Source organism: Apaloderma vittatum, unplaced genomic scaffold, assembly GCF_000703405.1.
Source record: "Apaloderma vittatum isolate BGI_N311 unplaced genomic scaffold, ASM70340v1 scaffold20292, whole genome shotgun sequence".
NCBI classification, from domain to species: Eukaryota; Metazoa; Chordata; class Aves; order Trogoniformes; family Trogonidae; genus Apaloderma; species Apaloderma vittatum.
This window is the reverse complement of record NW_009704382.1, coordinates 5,764-17,315: the sequence shown is the minus strand read 5'-3', so window position 1 is coordinate 17,315 and position 11,552 is coordinate 5,764. Positions and strand designations below refer to the sequence as shown.

The window sequence follows — 11,552 nt, the reverse complement described above, 5'->3', positions numbered from 1 at the left end:
GGGTCAGTCTGGGCGCCACCCCCCGGCTGCCGCCATCTGCCGCTGTCCCGACCCCTCCTTACCAGCACTTTCCAGTTCTCGCTGTTTTTGTGAAAGCTGAAGAGGTAGCCCAAGAGGAGCAGCAGGGAGATGAGGCAGGAGCTGAGGGACACGTACATCACCCATCCCTGCAGCAGCGGGAAGGCAACAGAAGTAGCAGCAACAAGGATCCACACCCAGGTCCCGCAGAGCTGCCGGGGACAAACACAGGCATCTCCAATAAGCATGGGATGGAGAAAGGCCCTTCTCCTCCCTGCATCCCTTCTCAGCCAGCTGCTGGAAGCCCTGTGCCTTTGGGCAGCATGGACCAGCCTCCTGGAGCACCCCGGCATGACAGCAGCACCACAAGCCGGCACGAGTTTCCTTAAATGCTCTTAGGAAACATCGCAAAACATTTCTGACAAAAGGGAAAGGTTTGCTGCTGTGTTCAACGCAAAGAAACATCTCCCTCCAAGGGCTTTGGCGGAGAAGCCAGAAAATCTACTTTTATCTGGCATATGGTTGCAGCAGCCCAGCCCTGCCTGCGTGTTAATCTCCTGGGCTTGAAATCGTGGCATGAGGAAGTCTCCTCCTGACTGCACGCACCAGCCCAGAGTGAGTCGCTTATGCGGGATTCAGCTCAAGTATTTACTGCACACAGTATATGGGTGATCCGGATAAGCTCATGTCACCCTGTGCCGTTCCAGCGCTGGCAGATGACCCTCCCCCTGATTTACAGTCACACGGGCAGCTCTCAGCAAAGCCCAGCCACAGTGATTGTGCCTTTGGCTGTGGGCGGTGTGGGGCACTGGCACTGTGTCATGTCAAAGTACACCAGCGGTTATTTCAGCCAGTCCACCCAGATGCCCTCTGGACTCATAAGCAATTGAAGGATTCATGGAATGCCACACATTACAAGACACTCAATTGCATTCCAGCCCCTGGAACGATTTAATACAGAGAGTGAAATTCCTTTGATTTTTCCAAGCAATTTCTATGCAGTAACTAGAACTGCTTCTGCCCTGGAGGCACTGTGAGTGCTTCAGCATCTCCCAGCGCCATGGCAGCTGGTGCCCCTTGCACAGGCTCTGGGCTGGAGCTGGAGGGTATCTTGTCCTCCAGGTGTTTCAAAACAACGCGTTGTGAAGACCACCTTTGTGCATTCAGCTTAAACTGAAAGAAGACACGATATTTCCCATTAACACAGTCCTCAGGATCATTTTGGGGGCTGCTCCCAGTTTTTTAGATTCACTAGAGCCCTTAGCAGGGTGCGGTAACGCAGCAGAGCCCGGCATACTCACTATCTCGGGTAGGATGAATGCGTAGGGGACGGTTTTGAAGACGGCAAGTCCGGAGGGCAAGGCAGGCTGTGTGGAGGCTGCAGGGGGACCCACCGAGGCCATCTCTTCTCAGCTGATGCCACAACCGCTCCGTCTCTGCTCCGCTCACATTTGCCTGCGCTGCACCACTCCTGTCTGGGGTTTTAACTGACACACCCGCAGAGACGTAATCGCAGAAACCAGCCCAAACTGGCACCACGTCGCTTCCTCCAGCTGAAGGAGTGCTGAGCTGAACTCTGGTTATTGCTCAGGGTTCACACGCCCTGCTGCCAACACCAGTACAGGAGAGCAATGGGACCCTGGCCCCGCCACTGGCACACAATCAATTCCATGTCTTTAACATTGAACTAACTTTGCTAAAGAGCAAAAACTAGTGAATAAATCTTTTACCACAGTGGGGCAGAAACATTTCCTGCAATCAGTTTTTGTCCTCAGCACTCTTAAAAGCCTGACATATTTTCCCTTCCACTTTTGTTACCTCCTTGCCTTTCTGTTCAGGTTTCTGCTCTATGTTCACATCGGACTCCTCCACGCCCACTGGGCATGTCCAGCCTTCAAAAACAACTTGGAGCTAACCAGTTTTTTTTTTACAGACAATTCAGCATAGCATTAAAAGACAGGAGGGTTTGCCTGAATGCTCCTAAGTGTCCAGAAAGGTCTGAAGGACAGCTTCCGGGACAGCTTCGATTTCTCCCTCCTGGCAGATGTGCTTTGGATTCGACAGGCTTGCACTGTTTTTTCCAGAGGACTCTGCCTCCCACTGCCGTAACTGTCAGATAACTGGCAGGATGAAAGGTTGAAAGTGGCATCTCTGCCTCATGGCCTAGTGAAGTCATTCTGTCCTCTCTTGACTTGGGCAATACTCCGCAGCAAGGGGAGAGGTGGCATTTCTGTGTTTGGTGGCATTTCTGGAGGCTCCAATTTACAAATGCTGTCAGTGGGAGCTGGCTTCAGGCTCCAGGAAATGTGCTGTGCTCTTTGAAAGATCACGTTTTAAAACATTTCACACCAGACACTAGTGCCTGGTTCAGACGTAAATCTACGTGCGACTCAGTGCCTGCCTACCTCATTGGACAGGGTGGCAACATCGCTGTGCGGAAAGCATCCAGACAGTCCAGCCCCGAAATTGGATTAGGAACTTCCTGGCAGGAGCGGGCAGCAAATACAGTCTGTGGGTACAAAGGGCTCAGGGGAAAGAAGCCTTTAACATCCCGGTCGCTGCAAGCAACATCCCACAGCTCATGAGCCTGCCCCCAGCACAGAGGGAGCTGCCGTGTGGCACAGCCGTGCACAGAGGAAATGCGTCGTGCCCTGAATCCTCACTAGCTTTTGTTTATATTAGGTGGGTTAAGCACATTCCTATAAAACCCAACCTTTTCCTGAGTGGGAAAAAAACACAGTAAAACAGTCTAAATACAGAGCAACCTACTGTCCACTGATTGGGCAGGAGATGATTTTTTTTTTTCCTAACCTGGCTGTCCTTGCTTAGCAGCATTCTTAAAGATCATTGCTATTTTTTTTGCCTGGTACCAGTCTACTGGGGTACTGGGACAAAGACTCTCTTGTTCACTTTGATTCAAACAAAATTGAAAATTAATTGGAAGCTGCACAAAAGGGAGAAGAATGCTGCCTCCACACTGGCTCCACTTGGGCAAAAATACGACACTCGATGTCACTACAACAGGTACATGTAGTAACAGACAACCACAGCCTTATCTAACATTGCAAAGCCAAAAATTTAAAATATCATTCCCATTAGTTAAACTGATAATTTTAGTGTCTCTCAAAATGTTAGACATATTAAAATATTCATCACAGTTTCTCTTTGGTAAGAATTTATTTATATTGTTATCCCATTCTTATATAGCCCGAATTGTTCTTCTATAATCCATTCATGCCCCAGGACTGTCTGTCCTCACTTCACCTAAGAAATCATAAGCCAGCTCTGAGATATCAAAAGCTTTGTGAGTGTTTTCTGCTGACAGGAGATACTGAAGTGCACCATCATTCTCTTGGCTCTTTTTCAAAAAGTCAGCAATCGCCTTCCAGCGTGATGCTTCAGACTCTTCCTCAGCCCACTTGTAGCTGGGGAGGAAAGTGGACTGGAGGAGAGGGAAGACGGAGTCATGGTACACCAGGACAAATAGAGACTTCAGAAACTCTCGATCTCTCTGCAGAGAAGAAAATTTGGAAACACTTCAGTGCAAACATGTGGTATTGCCAAGCACTTCTATAGTAGGGCACGTACACAGGAAAAAAAACCAAACAAACAAAAAAACAGACAAGAAAACATTCAGCCAACCCCTGGTTCCCAGGATAACAACGGGAGGAGACGTGACCTTCCTAAACAAACATCAGTTAGCTCAGACAAGCCTCACACTCACTATCGAGAACTACACTACAGGAACTATAGCTCAGCAAATCTGCTCTACAGCCCACCTGCTCTTCCAAACAACCAAGAGCAGCGATACGCAGCCAAATCCCACTGGTGTTACTACAAAAGGGCAATCTGTATAACGCCCACCAAGAGCCCTTTGCTCATGGAGTATTTATGCTTCTTCCTAACACCAGCGTGTGACAGCTGTCACCCACAGCGTCTGCCAGTTCAGATCAAGACTGTTTGTCATGGCTGCCAGGGAAATATCAAGTCCTCCCCACCTTGGAAGCCCAAACACCGTTTGTTTCTGGGCTGCCCTTGGCGGAGAGTTGCAGCACGTGGCTCCTCACAGGAGGTAAGGCCACACTGTAAGTGCTGTTATTTCACAATTTGACAGGATATTCTGCGTGTAGCGAGAATTATGCTCTCCTCTGTAAAGACCAGTTTACAAAACCCAGAGACTAGGAATCAGCCTGGTCAAACACTGGAAGATCTAGACCGCTTTAACTAGGCAAGATTTGGATGCCTCATTTTCCAGAGACACACAAAAAACTCCTTCGTGCAAGAACACACAGAGAGCACTGCCTCCTGGAAAACTCACTGACCACCGAGACTCCTCCAGAAACGTGAGTGCATTGAACAGTTCACATCTCAGCAGGAGATTGAGCAGCTGAGCGAGGAGTAATAAATCGCCAGGCAGCAATCCTACTGTGGGAGTGGCACCTGATAAATCAGGTAAAACTGGATGCTTCTGGGATACCAAGGAGTTACTAATTCTTTGAGCTGATCAGCTCTCATTTTGGATGAGTGGCCTTGAAAAACTAATTCTGACTCAACAGCGTTTAGTTTTGTTTGCATAAACGCAAAGATCTCCATGGGTATCTGTTCAGTAGCACGCACGATGAATGAAATATCCTGCTGCTGCTCCCAAGAAGCGAAGTGTTGTGGATCGAGAGCTAATGCCTGTCTCTTATCTACAGCTTCTGTCTGTTATCTACAGCTTCTGTCTGTTATCTACAGCTTCTCTTTGTGCAGAGGGTAGGAGAAGGTACAGGTAAGCCTGGTGACACGGCCAGTTCAGTTCACGTGCCAAAACGGGAGATGACAACTATTGGAAATAGGGAGATTTGCAGACTTTGGGGCCCTTTTTCTAGGCAGACTGTGGGAGGACCAGAGCTCAGAGGTTGAAGCGGGAAAGATTATTTCATGGACACACATGGCCCCTTTTGTACCAGTTGAAAGTTTTTACCAGTCAAGTGTTAAAAGCTCATCATGCAAGGGAGCTGCGCTTTGGGTATGAATCTATAGTAGCTTCCCCATCAACAACCCTATACAAACACTGAGTTAAAAAGTTACAGGTTAATTTCATATTCTTTCTCCTTGTTTGCTGTTATGGGTAAGAAATGTTAAGAACTGCATTTAGCATATCTACATATCTATTTTCTAAATAAATATGTGGTGAGGGGAAAAGTTAATGAGAAATAACACTGACAGCTTCTAGTTCAAATTAGACTGAATACATGTCAGCGAAAAACCTGTAATTTATTACCTTCTCATATCTCTTCAATGTTCTTTCTCTGTCTGCCCAAGCACTCTAAAATGAAATGAAATGTGAAATCAGACTGAGATTGTGGAGATCTCAAGCAATTCCATTTTTAGCTGCAAAAATGTCTTGTTACATTCCCACAGCAGTTTAAGCTCCTGTTGCAGTTCCACCTCCCACATGTTCCCCATTCCTCCCTTGTGCCAGTTTAGTTGATTCACGCAAAAAGCCACTGCACCAAATTTTACAGATGCAAGGATTTGGAGATTTGAAACTATTTCAGAACCACGCAAACTTAATCAAGGGGATCTGCTTTTGGTTGATTTTCTTCTACCCTACAAGGGCGGGGAAACGGATCCCAGCCCCAAGGGCAGGCAGCTTCTAACAGCAGTGTCCTTCAGGCAGAAATAACTCAGCTGTTGTTGGCTGGTACTAGGACACCTGTGTGGGACTGCGGTGTAAATATGGTGAGCACTGTCCTGCCAGTCAGAAGCCAAATCAGCTCCTATCTGTCATGAAAGCAGCACGGTCCTAGAAGCCAGACAAACATTCTGACAGCTCATCCCCCTCAGCACTCTTGCTGTGGCTACGTGGCCAGCAGTGTTCAAACCAGCCAATTCATGTCTTTGCATCCCTTTGAATGTACTCGAGCGTTCTCTTGCAATTGTGAAGGCACTGAGACATAAGAGATCTGCACTTACATGGAACAGTTAGAAAACTGCTCTGCTGTTTGGCTTTTCCATTTATCTTTTCACAGGCTCAAAATTTGCAAACTATCTGGAGGTCCTGTCACAGCAGATGCAACTGAATGCTACGTAGATAACGTACCCGAAGTGCATCCATCAGATCTGGCTGATCCATGAGTTGAGGGAAAGTTGCTAAAATAGGATGACAGATTAAATCTGAAACAGGAAACAAAACACATTCAAGATTAAGGAAGAACCAAGATGGTTTCCAGGCATCAACACAGCAAAGTATTCAGCACATCCCCTCCTCTCAGCTTATTTCAAAGGGAAAACAAGCTGTAATAGTACCCCAGAGCAGCAGCAGCTCTCTAACAACTGCATTCTCTGACTGTAGCAAACTCAAGGGCTGAGACACGGTTAACCTGAGAGAAGAGACACCCAGAAACCAACTGCCGGTTTATTAGAAGCCTGCAAGCAAGATACGCTCCTGACTTAACCTAAGGGTAGGCTGAGGTGTTTTCTGCAGCTGTCTTTTCTTATAAACATCTGAAATTGCGCTGCCTGGTTTGGATGTTTTGAATAAACAGCCTTCTATTCTTCCTTAATCTGGTTTGTGTTGTGTGCGATTTTAAGATAACCGGGTAACAAACGCACAGAAAATTTACCGAATGGGGCACATCAGCAAACTGCATAGGTCCCCTGCATGCCTTTCGGGTAACGGCAGGGTCTCCTCTCTGAGCTGAACACGCTGTATCTAAACCAGGCAGGGCAGAGCTGCGTCCCTGTGACTGGTGGCAGTAAAAGCTCTCGGTTAAGAAGCCCCAGTGGCATAGTGGTCCTGCCTTTATTTTAGTTAATGAGGTTGTGGATAAGATTACCAGAATGGTACAAGGAACATACAGAGGAATTCTGGTTGAAATGTTTTCTTTCTCTTGTGATTTTAAATATTTAATGGACACTGTTGGTCCTTCACCTTTAGTAACTAAACATTAGCCATTTACTAATAACACATTTCATGGGAGCAAGCCAGAACCGACTGTTGCTGTGAAATACAACAGGCATTTTAAGTTTCCTAATTCTAGAGTGATAGTTAATTTTGAAGTAAGAGAAATCTTCTTTTGTTACACCAGAAAAAAGTAGAAAACGGCTACCAGAACAACTTCTGAAGGGCTGGGGTGTAAAGCCTTTAAATCTTTTCAAATGAAATCTGAATCCAAATGGATGGAATTTAACTCCAGTGGAAGTCGTCAGCCTGATCTCTTGTCCTATGTTTATACAGATGAAGTAAGTACAGCAGTTCTGAACTGGCCTTTAAAAACTGTTTTAATTTCTCTGCAGAAAGTTTAGTAAATGAAAGATTAATTAATCAAAGGGTCTGACTTTCAGATACTGAAATCAGCTTACACAGAATGTATATTAAAGTTCAAGAAAATCAGGAAGGGAGTTAAGTTCTGAGCAATTTTGAAAGATGAACCTGTAATTCAGATGCCTAAGTATGGCTAACGATTTTAAGTTAAAAGTGTTAGTAAGCGCCCAAGCAGATTTATTTGCAATAGCAACAGATGATACCTAATTCAGTCTGGAGAAGAGATGGGAGAAAACACAAGAAAATCACTTTTCAGTACCAATATGAATTCACCTGTAGCACAGTTAAGAAATGTAATTTCAAATTGATTTAAAGTGGAGAAAACTATAATCTATTACAGTTCTGAAGGAAAGATGTGGAAGGAATAAGATAGAGTTGCAAAATCAGAGCAAGTTACTGCATTCTAAACCCAGAACTCTTCCACTTCTGTCTCTCTCTGCTGTATTGCCCAAAAAGTTTAGTAATTACTTAGATGAGAGTTGAAACATTACTAGTTGGAAATGCAAACACCCCGAGCAGTGGCGTTCACAGCGAGAGGCTGTTGTCTTTTATCAGCAGGGACAACAGTTTTCTGTTTGTCCTCACAACACCTGCAGACTGAAAGTTTCAGCACTGAAATCCTCTGCGCAGGGAGCACGACTTTGTAACCTTGTGAGGCGGTCGGTAGGTGCCAGAACAAAATTCTAAGTGTACCCTGTATCAGGAAGTTGTTCCGGCAGCCGCCTGCTTTCTCTTACAAATGGGAGACTCCAGAGAGTAATCCTCTTTAGGAACCCGACCTTTCTCCAACACGTCTCCATTGCTGAGTCCTTCTCCTCAACGGCAATTCTTACCTGTGCTCTGCGTGCTTATTCTGTCTTTCAGGAGTGCATCACCAAGTATTTGTCGATAAAATATCAAGAGGTGGATGTAGCACATACTGCCAATTAATGTTTCTGGTAGGAAACTGTTGGGAAAATAAAGAACGTGCAGCTGAGATTTTTATTGAAAACTGTGCCTACAAATCATTGCTTGCCAAAACCTGAGGGTAATGACAGCTTCACAGAGACAGTTCTTAGCTCGTATTGGCGTCTCCATGAATCTGTCACAACTTTTGAAGGTGTACATTGATAAAGCTGCAACAGCCAGATTCCCACTGTTGCAGTTCACGATCTTATCTAAACTTAAAAGACTTTTTGTTTGTTTTCATCAAAACAGCTCTAAGTGTCAAACAGAGTTCAAGCACAATATGCAGATGACACGACCCTCAGATTTTTCCAGTGTTCCAGGAAAGGGGACCACGTCCGATCTCTGGGACCAGTCTAGGCTATCTGAAGTATTTTTTTCATTCCATGGCAGCACAAGTGAATACTTACTTCAGGATCTCTTTTGACTGCGTACTTAATGACCTCAGTTTCAGTACAAGCACAGGCTGTTTCTTGAGTGTGAGAAACTGATGAAAAACACCACTGCCTGCTTAAGAAATAAATATCCAGCATGAAATCAGTCATTTTGAAAGAACATTAAGAATTATATTACAAGAATGGACATATACGTTTTGCAGGAGATGCTTTGCTGAGACCATAATGGTAGAGCATTTACTGTATCACTTGGTACACACTACAATGTTTAAGAGAAACCACACCTCCTCTCGATATTGATGGGTCCACCTCAACACCTCTCTCACAGGGAGTACCACCATTTAAGAGCAGCTCGTATGTCCTGCGAAAGAAGAGCAGCACAGCTAAAAACATGGAAGTATATATGTTTTCACAATCACTCTGAGAAAGAAAAACCTGTTACCTCAAACAAAAACTGACACGGCGCTTGAGGTTATGACTAATATTTTATATTAAAGGACTGTGCATACTTATTAAGTAACCAAACCTCAAATGATAAATTTAGAACTTGAATTATATAGGGAAACTAGGTAATTACTTTAAAGAAAGTTGGTAACACTGATTCTTTTCCACGACTCCAATATTCCTCATATATGAAATTTAGCAATTGTTTCACTAAAATGTTTTTGAGGAGTTATTGCTTAAGTTTAAAATTTTATATATTTAATAAAATAGAAATATATACATTTTATTATTATTTAAGATTGTGGGACACACCACATTATCATAAATCAGCTGTAAAACATACAGTTGTTCACACTCTCCAAGCAACTGTGGTAAGAGATCCATTCACATCAACTCTTACCCGCTTCCAAGTCTCAGAAACCAATCTCCCAATTTTGACATGGGGGAGAGAGACACAGCTTAAAGAAGAGGCCAGAATTAAAAAGGACATGTCCTTCAATTTAGGTAGTGGTTCTATTTTATAAAACAGAACTTTAAATAACTTCCTATTAACTCAGACATTTCCACAGTTTTAAAATTCCACTGAAGAATATTTTTAAACATACAATCTTACATCTGTAAATATATACTGAGAAGAAAAATCTAATAAACTTACTTAGAAGGAACAGGCATTCCATTAGAAGTAAAAAGCTTCAGAAACGTCCAGCCACAGCTTAGCTCTCCTCTTTCACCTGTTAACTAGAAAAAAAAGAGAAATGTATATAATTTGAGCAGCTAAACCAGAATGAGCAACTGAACCACAAACAATTATTTAGAGTAATCATGTAAAAATGGTAAAAGGTACGGATTTGTGGTAGGCAAACACTGACTATGTTGCACTTGCAGGTGTTGGAAGATGTTTACCAAACAGCACACACCATTATGCTGAAATTGATCATCCTTGACCATGTTTAAGAGAAGAGGATTTACAAAGCCAAGAACTACACGTTTAAGGGAAGCCTAATTATATCAAGCTCCTGAAAAAGAAGAAACACACAAATTACAAAAGGTAAAAACCCTCAAACCTGCACTGGTGCTTTAAAGAATGCAGGGCAGAAAGGAGGAGGGAAAAACATTTACTCATGGGATTTGTGATCTCTTTACATGAGATCTTCAGCAGACTAACAGAAATTATTTCAGTGTCATGCTCACTAGTCAGAAAGTCCTTTATTCTCTAAATACTGACCAGAACCAGAAGCTCAAAACGAGCATCTCTCTCCTCCCTCTCAAAAGCCAAAAGGAAAACAATCTTAGAGTAAGCTAGGAAAAGCTCAGCTAAAGTTCTCTTTGGATCTCTCAGTTTGCTGCTGGGATGCTGCAGCTTAACACAACATGGAACAGCTGGTTCACTTCATACACTTGTGCTTAGAACCATCTATGCTGCAACTTTACACACTTACATTGCGAATATAAGTGATGCCAAGCTCAAATAATATGCCTATGTCTGATGACAGAGAGTTGGACCTGACAAAACAGTCACCGTCGAGCAAGCTGGGTAAAATGCCCGTCACCTAACACAGAGAGAGGGGAGAAAAAAGAAAGAAAAGTGAATGTATCCATGAGAAGAAAACCTCTGATTTTGCAAGGCCATCAAACACATCAACCATTCACCTAAGTTCTCAGACCCAATTCCATTGTGTATAAAAGATGTAGAGAACCAATTTCAGTTGAAACTTTGCTCCCCTTATTCTTTATGTTGCCATAAAACACTTGCACTTCAGCAAGTCTTTTCTCTTCTGCATGTTCATTTAGGTTGCACTACGTTTTCTTTCAACACGAATACCAGAGGTAATAGATGTGTCTAAGAAGCTGAAAACAGAGGGTGACTGGCCATGTCACTCCCTGAGCGAGGCACCTACCCTGGGAGAAAAGGTCCACAACTGAGGATTTTTAGATTGCCACGTAGCTCTCACGGTGTGAATGTTACTCAGCACCTAAAGCACAGCAGTGGTGAAAAAAATACAAGTTTTCTTCTGGAAGGCTATGCAGCTGTAAGAAAATGCAGTACTATCCCAGATTAATCCAGCACTGCAGACAACAAAAATAAAATTATTCCTTCTCTTCAACTTTATTAGATGGTTTCAAAGGACCACAGAGGAAGTTTTCTCTGAAGCCACAACTACCCTCACTTCATCTACACCAGTAACAGCCCCTTTGCCCTCAAAAGCATTCGGTGAAGCGCAAGTTAGATTCTCTTATGAAAAGCTGCTCTACACATATGCACAAAGTTGCACAGAGGATCAATGGCAGGTGGGAGGGTCTGAATATGACCTCAACCAAGCTACTCCCAAGCCCATCATGGGAGAGGCATCAGCCTGGAAAAGGCTCATCTCCACTACCAAAGGAGCAGAGAGGGACAACGGCAGGTGCGGCAGGTGGGGCAACTGAAATTATGGACT

General features: G+C 43.9%; 2 protein-coding genes across 2 annotated transcripts in view; both read right to left on the bottom strand.

The window, feature by feature from the left end:
• The window catches only part of MALL (mal, T-cell differentiation protein-like), a 2,284-nt gene extending 863 nt beyond the window's left edge, over positions 1-1,421 (bottom strand). Inside the window, exons 1-2 of the mRNA XM_009865033.1 lie at positions 1,320-1,421; positions 63-230 (exon numbers count right to left, since the gene is read on the bottom strand). Coding sequence (XP_009863335.1) covers positions 63-230; positions 1,320-1,421 — 270 coding nt within the window. The remainder of the gene's footprint in view (positions 1-62; positions 231-1,319) is intronic.
• Positions 1,422-3,250: 1,829 nt separating this feature from the next.
• Positions 3,251-11,552, bottom strand: part of NPHP1 (nephronophthisis 1 (juvenile)) — a gene marked incomplete at its 5' end in the record, with an annotated part of 13,978 nt that continues 5,676 nt past the window's right edge. Inside the window, 9 exons of the mRNA XM_009865035.1 lie at positions 3,251-3,529; positions 5,285-5,329; positions 6,107-6,180; positions 8,164-8,276; positions 8,686-8,782; positions 8,955-9,031; positions 9,770-9,852; positions 10,554-10,664; positions 11,013-11,087. Coding sequence (XP_009863337.1) covers positions 3,251-3,529; positions 5,285-5,329; positions 6,107-6,180; positions 8,164-8,276; positions 8,686-8,782; positions 8,955-9,031; positions 9,770-9,852; positions 10,554-10,664; positions 11,013-11,087 — 954 coding nt within the window. The remainder of the gene's footprint in view (positions 3,530-5,284; positions 5,330-6,106; positions 6,181-8,163; positions 8,277-8,685; positions 8,783-8,954; positions 9,032-9,769; positions 9,853-10,553; positions 10,665-11,012; positions 11,088-11,552) is intronic.